Genomic DNA, 20,041 nt, shown 5'->3' on the forward strand with positions numbered 1-20,041 from the left:
TATGAATACATGATTCTCCCCCTGGTTCATGCCGCAGTTCAGCTGAGCCTCCAGGTCCTGGAGCGGGTGGAAATAGTGCGCATGCGCAACTGAATCAAATGACTCAAATGACTCAAATGACCGATTCACTTGGATGAACGACTCAAAAACCCGTGAGTCCGTTCGAGGAGTCGGGTTTCTCATCACTACCCGAGACGCTCCACCAGAGGTTGTCTGGAGGTTTAATGGCGGGAAAATCGGCTCGTTGGCGAGCTCCGTGGTGATCCTCCAGATCGCTTACAGCTCAAGAGGCACACGGGGAAACTAGCAATCTAATGTTTTATTTATGTATTAATCAGTTGTTAATTTATCCATCATTTCATCCACCCATGCAATCCTCCTTTATTATTATTATTATTATTATCCACCCAATCATCCCTCACCTATCCGTCTGTTCATCCATCCATCTTTGCGTCGATCCTCATGAAGAGACTTTCACTTTCAAGAAAGTGACTTATGATAATTGTGCCATGTTCTTTGCTGCAACGTTTTTATAAAAGCTGGTATAAGCAAAGTTTATTTAAAAAAAAAAAAAAGGAGCACAATTGGCTCATTTAGTTGAGCTACTTCTCTTCCAGTTTGAGGACTGAACAGATTCATTTGAGTATTTCTTTCTTCTTTGTTTTTAATTCCTTTTATTGAGGTTCTTTTCTTCTTTTTTGCACGATAAGACACAGAGACTTGCGTTTTTATCAAATAATTTTTAACCACTGAACAGGCGTGAACATAGAGCAGGTACCAGAAAACAAACACACTAATTGACCTTGCCAATGATGTCCACAGTGAGTAGCTGCAACAGACCTGCTGGAATGTGACCTGATAACTGGCTTACCTTCATCCCGCCGACAGTTCACCTGAAAACGATGGTAATTTTCCCCTCTCGTTAAAATAAAAGCCTTTTTTTTTTTGTTCATCTCTCCCACAGGGTGGACCGTAGAACAAGTTCCCAGCTCCATTATTACTAGTATTTCTTTAGGAACTATTGCTTAACAGTTCCCAAATGTTTTAACTGATTTTAGAGCCTTACGAGTGTCCATCCATTATACATTATTTTCATTTTAGGAGAAGTTGTAAGTGGAAAATTAAAGCAGAGTACTTCATTTTGGCATGTGGTGTTGTACTTATTTATATATATTGATGAGAAGCATTTTAATGGGAAATCGGGTAAAATATACCCAGCTTTAGCTATACTTTAGTGTTACTAACTGTTACCTTAGTCTTCAATGTTTAATAGAGCCAACTTCAGGCTAAAATGTCTCCATAATGTCCACATTGTCCAGGATCGGTAAACATGTCAATAATAAATAAAAATCCTTCCGTGTCGTCATGAGGGGTGTAGGCCAGCATTTCCACAGGGAGTATTATCAGGACTTCAGAATTCATCATACAAATATATCTCATACTTGAAGTCAAAAATCTTTTTTCAAATCACAAGACAATGATTTTTTGGATTTTTTTTTTGTAGGGGGGGGGGGTGAATAATTTCAGTAATTTGAGCAAATCTTTTTAAATTCATCCAAACGACACAAAACAAATAAAAAAGGAAAGAAATCCCATCTTACTCCAAAGCAGGATGAGGATATACAAAATAAAGGTGGGGATGTTGCTGTGTTCTAGTCTATTAATCTATCAAACATTTACTCCAGTTCAGGGTCCTGGGACGGGAAAAACACTTAACTTTACTACACTGTGCCAATCCTCCACTGTCGGGTTGTCCTTTGATATCCAGAATTATATAGAATTATCTTTCTTGTTTAAAATGGAATAATTATAATTACTTTGGCTTCAGAGCTCCAAGTCATATCCTTCCAGAATAACAGCTTAATTCCTCACTTTGAGTATTTATATTGAGTGTAAAAGCCATTTACTGTCTGGGTTTAAACAAAAAAATGTGAAGGATTTATGAAGGTTTTGCTGGGAAAAGCGTACGTGGTGTTCTGTGTCGTGGACGTCTGCAGGCATCCCTGCAGTGTGATGATGCTGCACAGCATCATAACCGGCCAATAAAGTTTTAAGAGCCGTGCGGCAGTAAAAAAAAAAAAAAAAAAAAGGCGCAATAACTTGTTGCATTTCAACATGATTCTCCTTTTTTTTTTATATGCTGGAGCTGCTGAACACTGACCCCATAAAACATTAAAGTATTGGTTAATTTTTTATTTCTATTTAAAAAAAACAAAAAAAAAATCCCTCATCACATTTTCTCCCTCCCAGTCGCCACAGCGAGGGCATAAAAAGGTAAAGCAAGCGGGACTCTTGCTTGTCACTGTCACCGCTGGATATCTCCACGGGGGGTCGGGGGGGGACGGGACGCGGGTGACGTGGTCTTTTTGTTTTTGTTTTTGGGAATCTGACAGCCACTGCCAGTGAGCAAACCGCCTCCCAGCCTGGAAGACGCTCACAAAGACACCCAGAACACACACACACACTTTTCTGTACTTTATTCGTCCTCCCCTCGTCGCGTGCGTCCCAATGTCCGCGTTGCGCGCGGCGACCATGGGCACCTGTGACCCGTCCGCCGCCGTCTGCTCGGGCGCCGACTGCCTGGAGCCCGCCAGCGACTTCAACGAGGTGCTCGGCGTGGTGCTGAGCGCCGTGCTCACCGTCATGCTCGCCATCGTCATGTTCTCCATGGGCTGCACCGTGGAGGTGCACAAGCTGTGGGGCCACATGAAGAAGCCGTGGGGCATCGCCATCGGCTTCCTCTGCCAGTTCGGCCTCATGCCGCTGATCGCGTTCGCCCTGGCGCTCGCCTTCGAGGTGCAGCCGGTGCAGGCGATCGTGATCATCATCATGGGCTGCTGCCCCGGGGGCTCGGGCTCCAACATCATCTGCTACTGGCTGGATGGAGACATGGACCTCAGGTAGGGGGAGAGCGTCCTGACGACTGGGGGGGGGGCTCTTACAAAGTAAGAGTAATTGAGGAATCAAGCAAAAAAAAGAAAAAAATGACAGTCGTGTGTATAAACAGTATCCTAAAATCCAGAGAATTTTAGTCTGGACACATGTTTTGGCTCCTCACACGCTTCCTTTGCGCTTACTTTTTTTTTTTAAGATTGGCTTTTAATTCTATCACGAGCAGTGTATTTATTCTGTATGCTCGGTGTTTATGAATTTCTGGAAGGCTTCCAACAACCTGCAGCACTGTCACACCTCCCACAGTCAGCACCCGTGTTTTGTGTATTGTTCTTCTGTATTATTCTTGTATTTGTTTCTTAATGTATTGTTTGTATAGCTTTGTTGTAAAGCACTTTGGGTTCCACTGGGTTATTGTAAAGGGCTATGCAAATACAATTTGATTGATTGATTAGGTGTGATTGACGTGTTTTAACTTGACCCGAGATAAACTGTTTATCAGAGTTTTGGCAGGCAAATCTGCTCACGTCTAATACGTTTCTGTCAATAGGTGAAATTAGGCTTGCAAAAAAATTCTGCGAATATTTCAGAGTTGGAAACTTTCCCATGGGAATTAACGGGTATTTATGGGAATAAAACAGGACAGCTGTGAACGAATGATGCTTTATGTACGGGGGAAGCAGCTTGCTTTACTGTAGGAGGAATTCTTATTAATGGTGAGGTTTTTTTAAATATATATATTTAAGTTACTTTACAAGACATTTACTTCCTCCGACCCCCTGCAATTGATTACGACCAATCTATTTGTCCGTAATTAGTGTGAATGCATGACATTCACACTCTTGAGATTCAAATCTTTATTATTATTATTATTATTCTGTTTATTCTGTACGTTTTTCAAATCGCTTCTACTCTGGCAATCCTTTTTGAAACTTTTTCAACTTTTTTCTACTTTTTTAACTTTTTTTCTACTTTTTTAACCGTTTGAACTTTTTTAACTGTTTGAACTTTTTAAAAAATATACAAGTTACAAAACGTTTCATATTTTCAAAAAGTTGCACAAGTTTAAACTCTCACTCTATACCAGAGACGTGTCGCCAGAACAAAGCATTACAGTTTACCTGCCGCAGGTAGCATTTCAAAAGTTTCAACTCTCACTCCAGACCAGAGACGGTCCGGCAGGACAAATCATTACAGTCCACCGGCCCCAGGTAGCATTACAGTTTGCCAGCAGCATTCACACTGTCATGCATTTGCCGCGGGAAATGCAGATCATCTAGTATGAATTGTGAGTTAAAATTTTAGTCTGCCGTGTTAAAACACGTGATCCACCTATCATGCAGGCTTCAACACAGCAACCGGTGCTTTTTTTTTAATAATACTCTGTTATGATCAAACTACCTGGTGAAAGCTGCATTGTTCTGTTATCACAAGCTGCTCTATTTCCCAGGCTTCAAACTAGCAAATACTTTCTCTCACTTTTCCAGCAAAGACAAGACGCAACTTGTGAGGCGCAATGTTTTTGTTTTTTTTTCACCAAATCAATCTTGAACGTTTTTTTTTTGTTGTTGTCACATTTCACCGCATAGCTTACTAAATGAAACTTTGTATTCACAAATTGTGCTGGAACACAATCTCGCAATGCTTCGTTTGATACAAAATCGCATCACGAGACATGAAACAGAAAATTTGATGAAATATCAGTATCACACATTCAAACCAAACGTTTCTCCCTCACAAGCCGAAATTTTCTAATCCGATGTTAGATTTTCCTCATCTTTTGCGCTTGATAGGACGCGTAACTCTTCTCACGCAATTTCGACGCTTTTATTTTGAAATCTGTATCAGGCGCTAAACGCTTTGTCCTCAAGGGATCGTTTTACTGATTCGACAGCAAAAGAGTGTGTTGGAACTATTGAAACTAAGGTAAATGCTCAAGTGCAACTCAACGTCACACTGGATGAAGCAGAAAAACAAAGTCCAACAATAAAAACGATACATTAGGAAATATTCCGAATCATATAATCAAGTCATATAATACGAGACGTTATCTGATGACGATGCAGTGCAATCTAACCCAGTCTGGTACGATTGATACTACCGTAAGATAACATCAGGAACAAGGAACAATACAGCTTTCGCACCTAACGATGGTTAAAGTGAGTAAACATTACGACATTACGATGACGTGCGTTATGATCCCATGTGCAACATTTCAATACAAGACAATATACTGTGATTCGTACAACGTTTTGGTTTATTTGTCAACCTTCCCCAAAACATTTTATTTTATAAAATCTCTCGAGAAATCGAGAAAAAATTGTGTGTTTACGTGAATCTGCCCATCGCTAAAGAGATTTCCAGCCTCCACAGACGACGGCAGATTCCCAGAACAACTGTTCTTTTAGGAGGTCTTGAATTTAAGGCCGCACTCACGCGGTGTTCTCTCCCTGCCTCAGTATCAGTATGACGGCCTGCTCCTCCATCCTGGCCTTGGGGATGATGCCCCTCTGCCTGCTGGTGTACACCTCCATCTGGACCACCGACAGCCCCATCCAGATCCCCTACGACAGCATCGGTCAGCACACTATCCGTCTTTAACGTAGATTCATATATATGTATTCGCTTATCAAGTCTGAAAACCTAAAAAGGCCACGTCTCTATCCACAGGCATCACCCTCGCAGCCCTTCTTATCCCAATCGCCCTGGGGATGTATGTGAAACGCCGGTGGCCCGAAAAAGCGAAAAAGATCCTCAAGGTTGGGTAATGGTTCGCGTTTCTTTGACCGGCGGTCGTCATCGACGCTCACAATTAGGGTTCCTCGGGCGAGGGGAGTCGCGGAACTTGGTTGCCTCAACTGTTTGTGTTCCCGCTGCGCACAGTTCGGGTCCATCGCCGGCTTTTTGCTCATCATCATCATCGCTGTGGTCGGAGGGGTCCTCTACCAGTCGTCTTGGACCATCGCTCCGTCACTGTGGATCATCGGATCTATCTACCCCTTCATCGGGTTCGGCCTGGGATTCCTCCTGGCCCGTTTTGTGGGTCAGCCGTGGTACAGGTGAGGCGTCGCGGGTGCTCCGCAAGAATCTTGCGCTATTTCATGGATTTCATTTCCGTCAGTGCTTCACGGTGCGACGGCAGAGGTTCCCCATCGGACCGACTGATTCACCAAGGTTGTTTGTCGTTGCATGGCTCGTTCAGATGTCGTACCATCGCCCTGGAAACGGGTTTTCAGAACGCCCAGCTGTGCAGCACCATTGTCCAGCTGTCCTTCAGTGCCGCTGAGCTGGAAATCATGTTTGCTTTCCCACTCATCTACAGCATCTTCCAGCTGGTTTGCGCAGTCTTGTTTGTAGGAAGTAAGAGGCACACGTGCAGATCATCCATCCATCCATCCATCCATCCATCCATCTATCATTCACCTGTCCATCCATCCATAATCCATTCCTCTCTCCTTCCATCTGTCATCTATCCCTCCCTCCATTCATCCATCCGTTGCAATTCCTGTTGTTTGAAGTTGACTTTAAAATTCATTGGAGGCCAGTAAATGTTGTAGCCCGTTGTTGGAAAAGCTCCCAGGATAAACGATCCAATGATAAGAGAGGAGAGGAAGCTGCTTTCAGCACCAGAGTGCAGACTCAGCTTTGTTTTCACTGGGTCTGATCTGATTCTGAGAGCCCGGCAAAGAAGGTTCCTCATTCAAACACAAGCAGCAACCGTTGCTCCTTGTCTGCAAGCATTGGCTGATCCTTCACAATATGTCAGCGGCTGTGTACTTTCCTTCATACCACAACAAAGAGGAAGCACTTATCTTGCCAGCTGAAGGAATTATCGTCACAAATGGTAGTTTTGTAGCCAAGATAACAGGAAAATCCATTCAGACTTGAATTTTCAGATTCATATTGTCTATTATGTTGTAGTATTTTAGATGTATTATTGTATACCATTGCTATTTCTTTATTGAATTTTAACTGGGCCTGGTTTCCACTTAGAGCTCATTTATTAGCGCCAAGTCTTACATGTGAGCACCACTCTGTGTCTTTCTGAGTCTATGTCTTCTTTATTTTTCAGGTTTTCAGGTGTACAAAAAGTACGTGAAACGTGACGCCGGCGGCTCAGACGGCGAGGCGGCGAACGCCGACGAGGGGCGAGTCAAGAACCGCTCTCTGGAGAATTGTGACTTCGAGGGCAGCGAGGGGAGCTTCAGGGCCCTGAAGAGCAGCGACAAGAACACCAAGATGTGAGCCGACAGGCCTGGAGGAATGACAGACTGAACACACAGCGCCCCTGCAGGCTGGAGGAGAGCTGTGCACCTCCTGTCATCGAGCCTGAAGACTGTTAACGTCGCAGGGGGTGGGGGTGGGGGTGGGGGGGGGAGGGCTGACCAAAACAACATGTTTGGATATGAGGCTCCCCCACCACCCATTAATTTATTCTTATCTAAATATTTAAACCAACTTTCCTTCATGCTTTTCCGATGAACTGTTTTTTTTTTTTTCTTCCGGGTCCTTCCTGCAATCCGCGATCTCATGAAGATGTTTGGTCAAACTGCTGTACAGCCAGATGCAATGAGAAAGGATGTTGTTTTTAATGTTGAGGAACAGATTCCATTAAACACCTCAGTAATGACTAAACCAGTTCAGCTTCGTGTGGATCCTCGCACCTTATCTCCCGCCGCAATCATTTTTATTTAAATACTTTTTTTTTTTTATGCCATTAATTTGTAGCTGTATAACATTGTTATAAAATCCTATATTTAATATTCTGGCACCTTTTCTTTTTTTTTTTTTTAATCAACAATGATTTCTGCAGCGCTTTGTGTTCCTGTTGGATCGGACCACTTTTTGATAGACACTGGCCATAGCAGAGGGACCCGTTTCGAGATGCTTTTGACTGCTTTGTCTCAGATTCTGCAGATGTTTCTGCTTCCAGCGCATAAAGCTCTGAAGACCACCTGCTTCCTGTGGTCTTATTGTTGTGGCCGATCAGCTATGTCCCGATAAATGAAGAAAAACTCATTCTCATTGTGACATTTTCCAACTCAAGTTTGCTACCTCAGCTCAACTCGTTCAACTTTGGGTTTTTTTTTCTTACTAATAAAGTGAAGTTTTCCTGACCGACGTCTTGATTGTGAATGTCCTCACAGAAAACCGTCACCTGATCTGAACTTTTAATAAACTCCTTGAACTTCGCTCTCTTGTTGGAGTCTGCTTTTGGGTTTGAGTTACCGGGAATCCAAAATAGATAGAAAATGCTTCAAACTAAAGCTAAAACAAAAAAAATCTGTTCTCATTAAAATCACACTTGGTAACAGAGTTTATGTTTTCCACCATTTATGGGACTGGATTCAAGATAGCACATCGCATGTATAAAACCATTTTATTGCTTATTTTTAAAAAGCAATAAAACAAATTGGAGTAGGATGTAAAAACTGCAGTTATGTTACAGATGGTTCATTTTCAACATTCTGGTCAGTCCCTCCCTTGTGTCAATACAATGAATGTGTGTGAGAAGCGTTCATCTCAATGATTCGTCTGATGGCGCCCACCGTGGCCGACGTCTTTACGTGGTCCCCTCAACAACAACAACAACAACAATGTCGTTCAGAACAACATTTTTTTTTCAGCATTATTGATGTGAACGATTGGATTTCAAAGTATGTTTCACACGAAAACATATTAGTGTAATAATATTGACAATATTGTGTATTTTTAGCGTCTTTGATATGGCAAACAGATTTGTTGGAGCATAACGAATATTATATTATTATATCATATAATAGAAGAAAAATATATATATATTTACATACACGAGACAAATTAGAATTAGAAAGCATTTATACCCATTAGAATCCATTTATAATCATAAGTTCACACCCATTCAAGCAGTCAAACAGACACTCCTGTCTACATCGTAAGAGAAACTCATATAGACTAATCACTGATCCCCGTCCCTTTACTAGTTTAAAATGCAGGCTCAGCCTTTTAAAAAAGGGGAAAAAAAAGTCTCATGCTTGGACATTGTTTCAGGTTCTTGGCTGAGTTTATTCCAAATCCACCGACTGAAGTTCTCTTCCTCCTCGTTGTAGTTCCAAACCCAGATTCCCTCTGTAGTTATAACCCCCCTCTCTATCTGTAAAAACATTATGTTTGTTTTTTTTTTTTAAAGGTAGGTGTATATTAAAAAAAAATGTAAAACAGCCATTTCCAAAGTGTGGCCCGTGACTAAAACTCTCTTACTCACTAACACATTCTCTACTGTTTCGTCATGTTACCATATTTAAACATCCATGTGCACACACAACTTTTAAAAACATTTCGAGTTTGATTGTGAAACTGTGGAAGTGAATGTTTGGTACCCCAGGCAGACTCCAATCATTAAGCAGTTTAACCCGCAGCACAAACAAACGGTGTTCAGCAGGGAACAAGAAGGGCGGAATAGGTACTGGGTGTCATTGGATTTCACATTCTACTCATTTATTGACTTGCTGGCTGCTTTCTCTACCAAAATGTAATAAGCTGGAGACCTGGCAAACTACACAATACTTTGATTTTGAAGGTTCGTGGAGTTATATTCAAATACCTCAACTAGACGCCAGGAGGCGATCAAGACATGTGTCCTTTTCCTTGGGGCTGTTGTCCTCAAGTATTTTACAGTGATTTGCACAGCTCTCAGGGTTTGTTTGTGATGCTCAGATCAGAGAGTTCAATGCATTAAAAGAATCAAACAGAGGTTTCTGATGATTGCAATAATTTTTTTTTCTTTAGTTAAATCCTTTCATTTCTACACAGGAAGTTGCTGAATGGGGATTTTGGCTTTGTGGATTAAAAGTGTATGCTTTACCAGGTTAATATTCCATAGAGCATGAATGAAACTCTTTTGCAATCTGTTCATGAACTGATTAGATTCATTCTGCAAGAATAATATGCGGGTAAACAATGACTCATTAAGTAAATTTTAGTTGTAGTATGAGTAACAATGCAAATTATATTTGATGAGATTACACTATTTGTCTAAGTACCTGTTTTACTTGTGTTGGTAATTTTTTTTTTTTTATTATTGTTTTAATATGAGGCTTTCAAGTTTGTGGGTTAACAATTGTTGCCACATCCGGCAAAGCTATATGAAATATAATTCAAAATAAATGCAAAATACTTGAGTGGAGGGAAGCGTTACTGCTACAACTTGTATTGCACACATCAGCTGTAGTAATTCTCTTTTTGTCCATTGACAGGCCTCATCAAAAGCACACACTGGAAAACTGCCACGTACTTTGATTTCAAAGGTTTCCTAATTTTGTATGTATGTGAAATTGAGCGTGTCCGGAAATGTTTGGCTTCACTGGAATGTTTTGGGAAATCAGAGATTGCAGAGGTGGTGTACTTATGAACAAAAGGTGGATAACTGTGATTTGCCAGTTGGCTCAATGCTGACAAGCTTAAACTTGCCACCGAGACTGCTGGTCGCCAATTGTTGCGCCACTGCTTTTCTCTCATGTTGTCAGAGTTTATAATCCCTGTTTTTGTTGTTGTTGTTGTTGTTGTTTGTCTCTGTGTGCACACAGCTGGAGCTGCAGGTTGCACCACCATGGAAGCCAAAATAATTGTTGTTTCAATTTGAAGATTGAACTCAAACTGCTCCCAAAAAGAGACACTCTCACTTCCGCCTGAAGGTTCCTGTGAAACAACAACAGAGTTTATCAAAGCAAAATATTATGCCTCAAAATTCATGTGTATACCGTTTATTATAAAGGTGCAGCTTTGAGAGCCAGGTGGTTCACAGTGTTCTCTCATTGTTGCCAATTTAAAAAAAAGAAAAAGTTGTCAAAGATGTATTAATTACAGTTATAATAAAGCAGGTGTGATGTCTGACAAAAAGCTCTCCTTGTGAATTTGCAGAGCATGAATTTACCCTGTTTGTAAATTATTTATTCTAGTCTTTTGCAACATTGTGCATGTTGATATTGTCACTATGATCAAATAGCAATAGGTCGGACCTGTATTAGAATTTTCTTTTGTGTGTTCAATTTTCACATTGATTCTTCATTTTAATTTAATATAAGTGTGTTTCTTTGGTAACTTATTTATAACCCATATTAGTTAATAGCTAGTCTTAATACTCTTCTATAATAATAATCTTCTTCTTTTAGGTTTAACAGTAGTTTGCATCCTCAAAGTTGCATTACCGCCTTTTATCCATCTACATTGTTTCCCACGGCATGTATGCATTCATAGTAAAATAAAATAAATGAGTTAAAACAACTTTTTACGATGGAACTTGATCATTCAACAAGACCGTTTACGCACAATCTGAGGATGAGGTCCGAGTTAACGATGTGACTTGAACGCACCAACAAGACTGGTTTACAGTCTGAGAATGAACCTCCAGTTTACGATGCGACTGAACGCACCACAAGACCCGTTTACAATCCGTGGATGAAGCACCAGTTTTCCAACATGACATGAACGCACCACAAGACCCGTTTACAATCTGAAGAGGTTTAGAGTTCCAGTTTACGACTGCCATGAACGCACCACAAGACCGTTCACTCCAAGCTGAAGAAGAGGGGGACGGTTATCGTAAGTAAGTTGTGATTATTTAAGCGTTATACCTACTTTTACATTGAGCAAACAATGTTTTAAAGTTGAAAGTAGTTTTTTTTTTTTTTAAAGACGACAGCACACACTGTCTTGTGCCTCGCTGGCATCAGACGTCAGGGGTCGTGAGAAGTGTTCTGAGAAACTTCCTCTTCTTCAAAGTATCTGTCGCAGAGCTTCAGCTGCTTCTGACACTTTATTCCGTTAAACTTATAGAAGGACGACAAAAAAAATTTCGTTAACGTTGGTGGAGGTTGTCGTTTTATCCCGATAAAACGGTGAAAACAGGTGGTGGTGGGCAGACGGTTCTCCGGGGTGTCGCCGCAGCGAGTTAACGGGTTTTTACGGGGCTCGTGAGGCGGGTGTCACCCATCACGAGCAGCGGGGAGAAGACCCATCAAACCCGCCTGCTGGTGGAAATCACCACTGCTCTTTGTTTTTTAATCTCAACCGGCTAAAGGGAGGGAGGGAATCCGGGGGGCATGGAGGGAACAGTAGGGGGACATGGAGGAAACATCAGGGGGACATGGAGGAAGCAGTAGGGGGACATGGGGAGAAAAATCCAGGGGGACATGGGAGTTAAACATCAGGGGGACATGGGGGAAAATCCAGGGGGACATGGAGGAAAGATCAGGGGGACATGGGGGGAAAATCCAGGGGGACATGGGGAGAAAAATCCAGGGGGACATGGGAGTTAAACATCAGGGGGACATGGGAGAAACATCCAAGGGGACATGGAGGAAAGATCAGGGGGACATGGGGGTTAAAGATCAGGGGGACATGGGGGGGAAATCCAGGGGAACATGGGGAGAAAAATCCAGGGGGACATGGGAGTTAAACATCAGGGGGACATGGGAGAAACATCCAGGGGGACATGGAGGAAAGATCAGGGGGACATGGGGGTTAAACATCAGGGGGACATGGGGGAAAGCTCAGGGGGGCATGGGGGTTAAACATCAGGGGGACGTGGGCGAAAAATCCATGGGACATGGAGGAAACATCATGGGATCATGGGAGAAACATCAGGGGGACATGGAGGAAACATTTGGGGGACATGGAAGAAAAATCCAGGGGGACATGGGAGAAACATCACGAGGACGTGGAAGAAAAATCAGGGGGACATGGGAGAAAAATCCAGGGGACATGGAGGAAAGATCAGGCGGACATGGGGGAAAAAGTCCAGGGGGACATGGGAGTTAAACATCAGGGGGACATGGGAGTTAAACATCAGGGGGACATGGGAGAAAAATCCAGGGGGACATGGAGGAATGATCAGGGGGACATGGGGGGAAAATCCAGGGGGACATGGGGAGAAAAATCCAGGGGGACATGGAGGAAAGATCAGGGGGACATGGGGGGAAAATCCAGGGGGACATGGGGAGAAAAATCCAGGGGGACATGGAGGAAAGATCAGGGGGACATGGGGGTTAAACATCAGGGGGACATGGGGGAAAGATCAGGGGGGCATGGGGGTTAAACATCAGGGGGACGTGGGCGAAAAATCCATGGGACATGGAGGAAACATCATGGGATCATGGGAGAAACATCAGGGGGACATGGAGGAAACATTTGGGGGACATGGAAGAAAAATCCAGGGGGACATGGGAGAAACATCACAAGGACGTGGAAGAAAAATCAGGGGGACATGGGAGAAAAATCCAGGGGACATGGAGGAAAGATCAGGCGGACATGGGGGAAAAAGTCCAGGGGGACATGGGAGTTAAACATCAGGGGGACATGGGAGAAAAATCCAGGGGGACATGGAGGAATGATCAGAGGGACATGGGGGAAACATCAGGAGAACATGGGAGTTAAACATCAGGGGGACATGGGGGAAACATAAGCGGGACATGGAGGAATGATCAGGGGGACATGGGGGAAACATAAAGGGGACATGGAGGAAACATCATTGGGACATGGTCGAGGAACCTGGGGTGTCATGATATCAATTATCAATTCAAAGTCCTGTTCATTACTCCCATTCATAAGTTGATCAGTGTATTCCAAATACCAATCCTGTTTGTCCATCCATCCATCCATCCATCCATCCATCCATCCATCCATCCATCCATCCATCCATCCATCCATCCATCCATCCATCCATCCATCGATTCCACCGTTATGACCCGAGTACAAGCCGACCTGGTGACTCATCTTACTGAGTTTCCACTTCATTGTACAGGTATTCACTGGAGTGACCGTCCTGTGTGCCAGCCTTATCTTAGTCACACCCAAAAAACTTTTTTTTTTTTTTTAATAATCCTAAAACGTAGTGAATTCAGAGGCATTTCCTTTCCAATGAAAGTGAAGAGGACTCTTGGGAAACGCCACTCCTGTTGTGACCGAAAGTGCTGCATTCTTTCACTCTGATCCCGGAGTGTTTGGACGCTGCATGGCTGGGCGTGTTGCTTCAAGGCTCAACGCCTCAGAGCCGTTTGCTCATGTGACAGGTAGATAATGCAAAGAGATTGCAGGGTTTGCGTGAGCACTTGCAAAACCCGCAGCTCCTCCTGAGTCACAGTGGAAAACCTGGGCCTCGTTACGTCGACTCATTCGTTGAAGAAAATGTGAAATCCCTACATCCAAACAGCCGATCCAGAAGAGTATCAGGGATCCATGTAAAGCCAGAACAAACTGAACAACAATATAAACATTGGCTTTTGTTGTTGACGGTAATAACATCTGGAAATCAAAGAAAACTACAGAGAATTTGTCGTGAAAAATCCGATCAGATATTTTATTACTTTATTACACCCTGAATTAACTCAACACAAACAAAAGCTCAACAACATTGTCGGAGGTTATGCAGGCAAATGGAACCCAATCACACAGGTTACAAAGCTTTTACTTGAGTGAACGTTTGTTTTTGTTGGGGTTTTTTTTTTATATCAAGTCTTGTGTTTTGTGCTATAAAATAAGAAAAAAATAAAACCGGGACCCGTTACCTGACGCCTGCCTCATGAATATTGCAAAGGGCTGCTGGAAATGAGTCGTCGGTTTCAGGGAATGAACTGTAGCACACAAAAGCGGTAACTGGTTATATTGACACACTAAATAGGAGGCGAACATGTGAGAACAGATTAAAATTTCATTTACTCTGCATGACATAAACCTTTTAATTGGACTCACAGCAGCGTGTGAAGGAGTCGGATAGAAAGCATCCTACTGAGGTTATATACATATATATATATATATATATATATATATATGGTTTTTTTTTTTTTTAAAGAAAGTTTGGCTCCCTCTGGCTCATGATGGTGGTTCTATGCATAGAAAGCCAGTTGTTTCACTGCCGCTCGCCGCCTGACAACCAGCCAGGTGCTCGGCGACTCTCGGTCCCAGATGAGCACCCGAAGGAGCAACGCTCCCCCACAACCACAACACCCGACCCCCTGCGGCTTTCGTCGCAGCGTGGCGGCCCTTCCAGCCGCAGCGTGCAGAGCGGAGGCACTTCCACAGCTGTGCTTTGTTTCCCGTTCACGGGAGTAATCCAACATGTGGCACATGTCTTAACATAGAGCAGTTGTTTGTTGTCGTTGTTGTTTTTTTTTTTTTTTAGAAAATGCTCCCGTGAGGCTGGAGATGAGTCGAGTTGTCTCCAGTCTGTGGACGGCGCTCCCCCAGAGCGACCCGGCGCCGCGCGACCGCTACAAGCACGCGTGCTGCAGCTACGACGGACACGTCTTCCTCCTGGGAGGCCGGGGGAAGCGCTCCCTCAGGGACTTCTGGAAGTACAGCGTCGGTAAGAGCCTCTGGGTCGGCGTGTGGACTGGGGATGGGTAATACGGCCTTTTATCAATCACTCTGAGGCAATGTCACGATACACGATATATATATATATACATACATATTTTGCTTGAAATCAACACTTTTGATGCATCAGTGTGATGATTCCCTGTCTACACTAAAACATTCTTGTCCACACTACATTCATATATGCTAATAATTACCTGCTTTTTTTTTTACATTTATTTTTCTACTTTCTACTTATGTACTTGTATATTTTTGTTTATATGGACCAGTGCCCACAATGAAGATTATAAATCACGACAGGTATTTTTCCAATACAGTATTTATTAAACAGCACAATCATGGAATTGGCATTTTCTTCTTTTCTTCTCTCACTTGAATAAAATAATTGCAGGTCGAGTTTCCGTGTAAAATACTCATGACCAGGCAGACGTTATCTCCGTATGCTTTGGACCGACTTATTTGGATCAACCCATTTTTGCCGCGTGGTATTGATCGGCGCCGTTTGCTTAGTTTCACGATATCGTCATTTCCCACGAGAACGATCCGATATGTACCGCCCGGAACCTCACGTGGAGGCAGGTGGCGGTGAACTGAACATCGCCCCGAGCCGGGTGGCAAAAGCTGACAAACGTCCGTGCGGTTCCAGTGTACGATGACTGGACGGAGCTGAGCTGCGCGGGCGAAGCTGCGCCAGAGGAGCTGGAGGAACACACCATGGTGGCTCACCAGGTAAACTGAACGGACTCCTGCAGCTCCCCTCCAGAAAGTATGTCCCGCAGTTTATTTTGTAATTTCATGTCCTTCCGTTTCCAGGGTTTCCTCTATGTGTTCGGAGGCATGCTGGATTCCGCGTACACCAGGTGCCGATGTGCCCTCTGGGTGTTTGACATCGGTGAGTTCCTCCAAACGCGGGTGATGCACATCGCCGCGAACGTCACCTGGAAAAACCTGCCGCAGCTTGCCTCGCTTGTGAATTGGCTCACCGCTGCGCGCCGCAGCCGTTGCGTAAAGCACGACAGGGCTGCCACGGAGCGCCTCGTCATCGTCACATGACTCATTCAGGGTGACGCAGGCGTGTTGACGCTCCCATTTCTAATATCAAAGAAAAAAAGTTTATTTTTTTTTCCATTCAGGTTTGTTCTGTTTTGTGATTTTTTTTTTTAGATCCATTCTGTCAAAATTATTAGATAATGTTAGAATCACGTGTGAGGTTGTGCAAAAAAAAAAAAAGCGGGGGTGGGGGAGGGGACCACCAAACATTGTCGTTAAGCAGCTTTAAAAAAGGTCAAATCAACAATAGTCGAACCTGCACAGTCAGATTACTAACGTGTCGTTATTCATAGAAGCTAGCTGGCGGCTACATGTTAGCACTGAGCCCGACTTCCTTGGCGACGTTGGTCTAAATCACTTCTCCATCGGGCTCAATTCATGTCGTTCCGTCAGAACTCATCAAGGCATCACGAGTTCATATAAACAGCTGGTTCCTGTACGTTGTAATTGAGTGTGCGTGTCGCGTTTGCTTGGTGTGTTTCAGCGAAGCAGAAGTGGGTTCACTGCCAAGGAAAGACGAGCTCCTCGCAGGTATCCTGTGCTTTCATGTCAGAGAAGGCAGAAACGTTTTGGATCCATCCATCCATCGTCTATACCTCGAGCACAGATTTTAGATTTAATTCTTAATATTATATCTTCACAGTTGAGTAGTGAAGGCCAATGACGCTTCAATGACGATTCATGAACCACTTTCTATATTTTCTCCACCAGATGGCACTCTTGGGTTGCAGATTGAGTCTGAACGAGTGGCAATGAAGTGTGTTTTCAAACATTTGTTGAACAGACAGTGCCTAGTGGCTTCAGGAAGTTAGATTTTATTGTCACACACACTCAGGGGGAAGATTCAAACTCCAAACAGTTGTATAGACCGGTGTTCAGACCCTGGCCTTCTCGCTGTTACGGCGAGAACGCCGACCGCCGGGCGGTGAACACCATGTGTCGTCTTGTGTTTCTGCGTAGAGGTCGATGCCGACCAACAGGAAACAACACAGCGCCGTGGCGCTCGGCTCCGAGATGGTGGTGTACGGAGGATTCGTCGACATGAAAGGCTCCTCCCAAGAAATGTGGCGTTTGGATTTCGGTGAGTGTGAAAACTGCGGCTCCGGTGCCGTGAACGTCCTCGACGCAAACGTCTTGTGTGTGCGTGTGTGTGTGTGTGTGTGTGTGTTAGACACCATGGCGTGGTCCCTGCTGAGCGATCGTCTCAACGACTCGTCGGGCCCCGGCCCCCGACACGGACACTCGGCCGCGGCCCACCAGGGCTGCATGTACGTGTTCGGGGGCTTGAAGGGCCTCCGGGAGCAGAACGACCTGTGGAGGTGGACGTCCAGCGGCAACACCTGGACGTCCCTCAAAAACAAGTGAGTCCTGGAGGGAAGGATCCGGTTGGAGCGACGTTACTTATTCATGACGGCACAGTGTTTATCGGCGGGGGAATCACCTTTCATGTAGCAGCATTCCGGACTCATAGCTTCACATGGGCGTCATAGTAAAATATAAAAAGACAAAGAAAGACCCCGGGGTCTCAGATTGCCTTTAATAAGTCCACATAACATCCCCAGCTCTCCAGGACACACGTGGAAAAGAGATTCATCATCTCCATGAGGTTCTCCTGGCTAAATAAAGGGACAGAAAGAAAATCAACAATTGGGGAAAAGTCTATGACATGTAGTTCTCCACCGTTCCAAACTGAGGTCGTGTGTCGGAGAGCTTCCACTCAGCACAGTGAACATCGCCGGCCCCGTTAAAGCAGGGCCATTTGGACTTGGCCCCTTTAAGAGCCAGGTGCACTCAAATCTTCACGTGTTGATTTTACAAGGGTGGAAAAGACAAAGTCTCTGTAAACAGCTCTGCTTTCCACACAAATTGAAGAGGCCGGGAAAAATAGCTGATTTAGTTCTGAGTGACTTCTTTAAAAACTAGTGGTTCACCAGTTACTGAGAAAGTAACTATTTAGTTTGAAAAGTAAGCATTACTTTGCCAATTAAATCTGTTTGAATAGTGTGCACAGAGTTGTGTTATTGTCGTGTTGCTGAGCTGTGAGCCGGTCCGCCAGTTAGTGGAGGAAGATGCTCTATAATCTGGAAGTTAATGACACAGCAGCCTGAGGGGGGAAACTGCCAACATTCCGCCAGCTAACTGCTATTTGAGCTAATGCTAATCACAGCTTGTGTGGCTCGAGGCTGAATATGATGTGACTCACAGCTGCACTTAACGTAAAACCATTATAAAGTTTACCTGAAGCCGTTTCAGGTTAACATTTTTAATACTCGTCTTAAAACCCATTTTTATTCTTTGGCTTCTACCTCAGCGTGAGACTGCTCTGGTTTTAGTGCCTTCGTTTTTTTGAATTGTTTCAACTTTTTATGTTTTGTTTACTGTTTTACCATCTGATTCTTTTCATTGCTTTAACTTTTTTATTGTTTTTATTGTTTTAATGTTTTTATTTTGCCTCTTATATTTTTATTTTAATGTACAGCACTTTGTCTCAGCTACGGCTGCTTAAAGCGCTTTATAAATAAAGTTGAGTTGAGTTGAGTAAAATGACATAAAGTGCTGAAGGCAGCCGATTGGTCTGATTGATTTCGTGAACAATTCATAAAGTTACAGTCAGAATAACCGAGCTGGATGACTGGGCTGCTTTATCTGTATCCTGGAGGTCCAGATGAATTTGATAAAGTGATAAAAAAAAAAAAAAAAAGTCTCTCGCTGATGGAAGAAGACGAACGTGAGTCAGAGGCAGTTAGACCCGTGAGTGCAGAACTCCGAGATATCGCTTCTTCCTGGGCTTTCATCGCACTTCCTGTGTTGTTGTTCCCGTGTTCCTTCCTGACCCCCCCCCCCCTCCTCCCACCGGCCCTCAGGTCCGGACCCCCCCGCCTGATGGGCCACTCGGCCGTCACCCACCGGGGCAGCATGCTCCTCTTCGGGGGAGGCCAGTGCCAGGGCGCCCCCAACAACCGCCTGTGGAGGTACAGCTTCGCGGCTCAGGCCTGGAGCCAGGTGGACACGCCGGCAGACTCCACCCCCCCGGCCAAGATCCACCACTGCTGCGTGGGGCTGGGACAGGGCTACGGCCCGGGGCCGGCGTTGGTCCCGGCGCCGGCCCCGCAGGACTGCACGCAGCGGCCCTTTCAAAACAAATGCTTCCCGGCGCAGCTCAGCTTCCTGGGCTCGGAGGGCGCCATCGAGCTGCAGACGTTCAAGGAGGTGTCCCTCTCGCCACCCGAGCCCCCCGAGCCGGCGGCTCCGAGGAGGAGGGAGGTGCTGTGGACGCCCAACTGCACCATCTTGGAGAACAAGGGCTTCAGGAGGTCGTGGAGCTACAGCGAGGAGCAGTACCAGGACATTGCGCAATACCTGCCCGACCTGCTGCTGCTGCTGGGGGGGAGACCCTGCTCCACACCCAGTCCCCTCTCCGTGTGGCAGCTCACCTTCTGTGACTCCTAGCAGCCAGCCCCCCCCCCCCCCCCCCCCATAAACACATCCAATATATTTACTGATGTTCCCATCGTCTGCATTCATTGCACACAGAACGACTGGTACTTTGTGGTTTAAAATGAACTCAACTTTATAAATAAATAAAAGTTTATTGTTACTATGCCCGTTTTTTTCCCCACTTGTCCTGTTTGTCAGCTACATATTAAACACAATATCGTATAATTGAGAGCTCTTTAGTGTCATAACAAATATAATATACAGAGTCGCCTCACACACACACACACACACACACACTACTGACTGCGGG

At 44.4% G+C, this 20,041-nt stretch overlaps 2 protein-coding genes across 3 annotated transcripts; both read left to right on the forward strand.

The window, feature by feature from the left end:
* Window positions 1–2,544: 2,544 nt before the first annotated feature.
* Window positions 2,545–7,137, forward strand: slc10a2 (solute carrier family 10 member 2; the record flags this gene model as incomplete). The annotated part of the gene is made up of 6 exons (XM_080498113.1): window positions 2,545–2,900; window positions 5,352–5,470; window positions 5,563–5,651; window positions 5,776–5,951; window positions 6,095–6,252; window positions 6,965–7,137. Exons 1-6 carry the CDS (start codon window positions 2,644–2,646, stop codon window positions 7,135–7,137), a joined length of 972 nt encoding a protein of 323 aa, XP_080354239.1. The 5' UTR covers window positions 2,545–2,643.
* A 4,275-nt stretch (window positions 7,138–11,412) lies between these two features.
* On the forward strand, window positions 11,413–19,878 carry klhdc3l (kelch domain containing 3-like). 2 transcript variants are annotated; one of them, XM_080498489.1, is made up of 8 exons: window positions 11,413–11,476; window positions 15,050–15,232; window positions 15,890–15,972; window positions 16,057–16,135; window positions 16,778–16,824; window positions 17,254–17,374; window positions 17,465–17,654; window positions 19,158–19,878. In XM_080498489.1, the coding sequence occupies exons 2-8, from the start codon at window positions 15,073–15,075 to the stop codon at window positions 19,741–19,743; spliced, it is 1,266 nt and encodes a 421-aa protein (XP_080354615.1). In that variant the 5' UTR covers window positions 11,413–11,476; window positions 15,050–15,072; the 3' UTR covers window positions 19,744–19,878. The 2 variants fall into 2 exon arrangements, with proteins under 2 accessions (XP_080354615.1, XP_080354616.1); XM_080498490.1 differs by having other exon boundaries at window positions 11,448–11,472.
* The last annotated feature ends 163 nt before the right edge of the window (window positions 19,879–20,041 follow it).

Source organism: Blennius ocellaris, assembly GCF_963422515.1.
Source record: "Blennius ocellaris genome assembly, chromosome: 6".
Classification (NCBI taxonomy): domain Eukaryota; kingdom Metazoa; phylum Chordata; class Actinopteri; order Blenniiformes; family Blenniidae; genus Blennius; species Blennius ocellaris.

Excerpts from the sequence above, each read along its gene's own strand:
- klhdc3l (XM_080498489.1), top strand. The coding sequence starts at position 15,073 with ATGAGTCGAGTTGTCTCCAGTCTGTGGACGGCGCTCCCCCAGAGCGAC. Across the intron at positions 16,136-16,777 it reads CCTCTGGGTGTTTGACATCG|CGAAGCAGAAGTGGGTTCAC; the intron begins GTGAGTTCCTCC and ends GGTGTGTTTCAG. Across the intron at positions 17,375-17,464 it reads AATGTGGCGTTTGGATTTCG|ACACCATGGCGTGGTCCCTG; the intron begins GTGAGTGTGAAA and ends TGTGTGTGTTAG.